Genomic DNA, 5,265 nt, shown 5'->3' with positions numbered 1-5,265 from the left:
GCGGGAGGGGCGGGGCGGGCGGCACCTGGGGGCGGGGTCCGCTTCCCCCTCCCCCAACAATCCAACATCCTCCCTTGCACAGGTGAGGAAACTGAGGCACAGCCTGTCCCAAGTCCAGCCAGCACCCCGAGAGGCGGCCTGAGAGGCGGACCCGGCGGTGGGAAGGAGGTGGTGCCAGACAGATCCTGGAGGGGAAGGGACTTGTGAGGGCCTGGCGGTTTCAGGAGAGGGGGGCTCCGACTTCCTGGGGAACAAAAAGCCCCAGGCAGGGGCAGTCATGGCTTTGTGTGCATAGGGTCAGCCCTGTGGGAAGCTCTGCTCCCCGCAAGCCTGCACCCCCTCCACCAGGCTGAGGCCTCACTGGAGTGGGACAGGCACGGGCTGGAGTGGGACAGGCGTGGACCCGATGGGCCCCCAGGTGTCCAAGTGCAGAAGGGGAGCCCCAGGTGGGGGTCCCAGCCCAGGTGGTGTCAGGTGCAGGGGCCGTCCCCAGCCTAAGATCCCCAGACAGCAGCTGACGCTGGTCGACATGGACCAAAGCCTGCAGCAGCCCACCGTGGTCTGGCTCCAGCTTCTCCAGGCCTGCGGCCAAGCGTGCTTGCCCTTGGTAGCCACATTCCCCGTGGTGGGCTCAGCTTCAGGCCGAGTGCAGGTTCAGGCCGACACCATGGCTCCCCAGACAGTCCACCCCGGACCCCTCCCTGGGACTTTCACAGCCAGGCCTCCCTCCTTGGGTGGGAACAGTGGTAGTGGCAGGAACGGCAGCTTGGCCGACCACACGGGACACTGCTTGACTGAACATATTGGGGGAGGGCCTCAGGGCCTCCCTGGGGAGAGGCAGGGCAGGGCCAGCAAGGGGCTGGGAGTCCTGCCTGGAGAGAGGGCCCCAGGGCAGGGCGAGTCAGGGACCTGCATGGGCCTAGGGCAGAGGACAGAGGTCAAGGGGCAGTGGCAAGAGGCCGGGGCCTTGGACGTTATCCTGGGAAGACAGGGAACCCTGAGGATCTAAGCTGGCCTGAGTGATGCTGTCACATTTTGTCTCGAAGCCATTCTTACCCCAGTGTGAATGGCATGAAAAGCAAGAAAGCAGCGGCTGGCGCTGGGCTGCAGGTGACTTCTGCTGCCGGGGGTGTCCCCGCTTGCCTGTGTGGCACAGGACAAGGCCCCCCAGGCTGCTGAGAATGTCATGAGGCTCCCAGGTAGGGCTGGGGATGCTGTCCTGTGCCTGAGCTCATGCAGGCGACCCTGTATTACAGAACGATGCCTAGCCAGCAATCACACTGCCCTTCCCTGACCCCGTGGTGCAAGTCACTCAACAGCAAAAGTGCAAAGGCGGCACGCTGGCCACATCGGAGGCACAGCAAGGCCCCTGCCGATGCTGAGCTCCCAGGGATTTATTCTTAAAAACACAGCTCGGGCCAAAATGGGCTCCTCCCACGCTGAGGAAGTCCCACCCAATCCCACAGAACATAGCTCACTCATCTCCAGCAGGCGCCGGGGGGTCTGGGAGCCTGGACTCCATAGCCCTGGAGGTTTCCCTCCTCTCCTCCTGTCACCACCTGCAAACCCCACTTCTCAAGGCCCAGGGTTTCCCAGAGCCCAGGAGACAAGACCAGGGGTTTCTGGGCCTTGCGGCCAGGCAGGAGGGCTAGCAGGATCCTCTGCTCACGGGCCCAGCATTTGCCCAACACTGAGACTGTGACAACTTGGGTTGCTGACAAATGTGTTTACTCACAGGCCAGACCTGCACAGGCTGCAGACGAGAGGAAGCAGTTTGTGGCTCGAGAGTCGGACACCCCCACACCCCCGTTCTGTGGTGTTCTCAGTGAGGCAGCCCCGGGCGAGAGCTGCCCACACCCTTGTTCCCCACAGGAAACTGTTCCAGCCATCGTTCCTCCCAACCTCGCCTCCAGGGCCCTTCCTCGCTGCCCAAGGGGGCCGAGGTGCTGAGCTGAACAGTGACAACACACATGCACGTCGGCAGGAAGGGGCAGCCTGGCCAGAACGTAGCCAGAGCAGACCAACCTGGCCAGGGCAGCCCTGAGGCTCCCAGGGCCCTGTCACACCGGGGATGGCTGTGCTGCCCACTGTAGCCCTGGAGAAGGTGGGAAGACAGAGGGCAGACGATTGCCCGAGGGGGACTGGGTAGGGTGTCAATCTGCTGAGTAACTTCTACGTGACAAGGCAGCACCGGATAGGGTGGGGCAGGGGTGCCAGCCAGGAGCAGAGCCTGCCCCGTGGCCACTCTTCAGTGGGTACGTCCCATGGAGGGGGAGGTGTGGGCTCCCAGGTGCCTGAGGGCCCTGCCGTGGCCTCCTGCTCCAGACCAGTTGGAGCAGCAGCAGGAGGAGGGGCATGGAGGTGGGTGAGTCCTCAGGAGAAGGAACGGGGCTGCCTCTGGGGCTGAAGCAAACCCAACGCCTGGCGGGTTTCGGGGATTCCCTGGCCATTTTCAGAGGCTCTTCCCGGTTCCGACCGACCTCAGGGAGCCTGGCCCCAGCTCACCTGGAAGGATGTGGACACCAGGCCTGGATCTCACCTCGCATGCATCTTTGCTTGCTTCTTGCTTAAACACCATGTATTTCCACTTTGAGGCCAAAAACACCCCAAAAGGTGATAGTGTAATTTTAAAAAGCAAACAGACTAGCAAATCCAGGGAGACACCCACCCTGTCTGGGCAGCTTCTATAAAATGAAACCCAGCGCCTTGAGAAACAAAATGAGGTAAGTCAATCATGCCTGCTTTATATTTAAACTGCAAAGACAGAGAACACAGAGCATTTTGATTTGAAAATTCTGGACCCATTTGCACCAGCTGCTGCTGACCCCACACCCTTCCTTCCTGTTGCAGCCAAGGCTCACTGTGCGGTGACTGCGACCCTGGGTACAGGAGCGGGGGGCCCTCGCGGGACAGGCACTTGGGGAGCAGCCTTCTGGCTCCTCTCTGCAGACAGGCGCTCCAGGCGCTCCGTGTAGAAGCCGTTGAAGTCAAGCCTGTGAGGGAGGACGGTGGAGCTGGGGCACGCACCCCTTCTGTGGGTGCATGCTGGGCAGCCCTGCTCCTACCATGGGGAAGTGCTCAGCTACAGAGACCACAGGAGGCCCTGCAGGGGTGAGGGTGAGACACCTAACTAATGTTTCCACAGAAGGGTCTTCAGTCCTGTGCAGTCCTGGTCAAAGGCACAAACACAGGTTTCTTCTCTCCTGGCCCCAGAAAGTTGGGGCTCCCGTCACCTCAGCAGGGCCTGGCAATGGGGCCTGACGTGTCAGGGGCTTGGAGAACCAAGCAGTAGTTCTCAATGCAGGGTGGCCTCAGAAACCCCTGCTCAGGAAATCAGGACGTTTGTTGGGGGTACAGGGCACAGTGTGGTCCAAAAGCACAAATAGGCACTTTCCCAAGGACAGCCCCCACACAAGGACAGCACCCCCAACTCCCGGTCAGCACCTCTTCCGGGCCAGCAGCTTGGCCACCTTTCCCCTCCCTGCCCCCGAGGGCTGGGCCCCTTTCCCCAGGCTAGGCGTTCAGTGCAGCATGAGGGAAGCTGACCCAGGCCTGACCAGCCCCACAGGACACACACAGCCGCAGGGTGCCAACGGGGCAGCCCAGCTGCACAGAATGTCACACCCCAGGGAGAGCCGGGCTAGCCTGACTTCAGGGAGTGGCACATGACCAGCACTAGCACCAGGACACAGACCTGCCCCACCTTCTGAAGGAGGCTACACCAGGTGGACCAGGGGAGGGTGCAGGGGAGATGGGGCCTGGATGCAGGGGCACGTGCTGAGCTGGGGCAGGCGCTGGGCTGGGGCAAGTGTTGGGGTGGGGGAGGCGCTGGGCCGGCAGGCGCTGGACTAGAGCAGGCTCTGGGCGGGGGCAGGCACTGGGCTGGGCTGGGGGAGGCGCTGGGCCGGCAGGCGCTGGACTAGAGCAGGCTCTGGGCGGGGGCAGGCACTGGGCTGGGCTGGGGGAGGCGCTGGGCCGGCAGGCGCCCACCCACCTGGAGATGACGCTGGCCATGCCGTGCTCACAGTCACTGGTGCTGTAGATGCTTAGCCGAGCCAGGAGGTCCAGCAGGTGGGCTGAGAAGTTCTTGTCAAACTTGTTGATGGTGGCCTCGAAGCCAGACACCAGCTGCGCAGCGTCCGCGTGCTCGGCCAGGTGCTGGAAAGAAAGCCGGGGCACGTGAGCCATGCCCACCCCCACCGCGGGCCTTCCTGGCTCCACGCTGTTCCCAGCAGTGCCGATGTCCTTTCCCTTCCTCTTTTCTTAAATAGAAAACGTAAGTTCCACGATGTTTTCATGGGATTCAAGGTAAAAAGGACGTCAAAAAACGTTCCTGAAAACCTAGCACTCAGAGAAACACTCCAGGCCTCGCGGGATGAGGTGCTCAAGGATCAGACCCCACAAGACTGTACCTCGAGCTCTCCTTTGGGGTCAGATCTACAAGCAAAGCACAAGCTTTCCCAGCAGCTTCTCAGCAAGGAGGTCGGGGCGCCTCTCAGTGTCCCTCACTTCTGGCCCCCACAGGCCCCCAAACCCAACTCCTCTCTGCAGCTCCACTCCAGCGTGTGAACACGGGACTACCCACCCCCTCATGCCACTCCAGAGCTGGTGCTGCAGGGCCATGCCTCCGAGGACATGCGGCCTGTCCGTGCCTGCTGAGAGCCTGATGGTTCTGACTCAGGACCGGCACTCAGCAGGGACAGCGGCTGTGGCCCCTGTCCTCACCAGGGTGCCCTGCACAGTGCTTGCTCTGAAGATCTGTGGGGACGCCCTCAAGTCCGACTGGCTGAGGTGGGAACCAGCGAGCTGAGAAGGTTGTGAGAGGCTCTTGTGCTTGTGCTTAGAAGCAACTTTTAAGTCTTTTCTTCAATCCGAGGGGAGACGGAAAAAAAAGGGGGGGAGGTTTGTTCTCCCTGTGTTAGGATGCTCAGGCCGCTGCCCCAGGCGGGAGGAAGCGTCTCTCTCTGGCCAACCCTGGAGGCCACGCACCTTCCTGGTGAGCTCCTTCCGGGCCCGCTCCTCGGCCCCTGTGGGCAGCCCCGGGACGGTGCCTTGCTCCAGCATCTGCCCGCCCAGCTCGCTGTCCAATTTCATGCTCTGTGTAAATTTCTAGTGGGTGGAGAGTCGCAAGGAAATGCTTCTGTTAGTTACAACCACAACGCTTTGCAGAAAAAACAACTCCTGCAGGTACATCACCCGCCGCATCTCTGTTGTAGCCTGCGGCTGCAGGAACACACAAGCATCCCCGCGGCCGCAGGAACACAC

The 5,265-nt window shown here is 61.8% G+C and overlaps 1 protein-coding gene across 2 annotated transcripts in view; it reads right to left on the bottom strand.

Moving 5' to 3' along the window:
- Positions 1-2,719: 2,719 nt before the first annotated feature.
- The window catches only part of TUBGCP2 (tubulin, gamma complex associated protein 2), a 22,017-nt gene continuing 19,471 nt past the window's right edge, over positions 2,720-5,265 (bottom strand). For both annotated transcript variants that reach the window (XM_011980824.1, XM_011980825.1), the window contains 3 exons: positions 4,990-5,109; positions 3,995-4,158; positions 2,720-2,993 (listed from right to left, as the gene is read on the bottom strand). In XM_011980824.1, coding sequence (XP_011836214.1) covers positions 2,858-2,993; positions 3,995-4,158; positions 4,990-5,109 — 420 coding nt within the window. In that variant the 3' untranslated portion in view covers positions 2,720-2,857. The remainder of the gene's footprint in view (positions 2,994-3,994; positions 4,159-4,989; positions 5,110-5,265) is intronic.

Source organism: Mandrillus leucophaeus, unplaced genomic scaffold (genome assembly GCF_000951045.1).
Source record: "Mandrillus leucophaeus isolate KB7577 unplaced genomic scaffold, Mleu.le_1.0 Scaffold219, whole genome shotgun sequence".
NCBI lineage: Eukaryota > Metazoa > Chordata > Mammalia > Primates > Cercopithecidae > Mandrillus > Mandrillus leucophaeus.
This window is presented reverse-complemented; position numbering and strand designations above follow the sequence as displayed.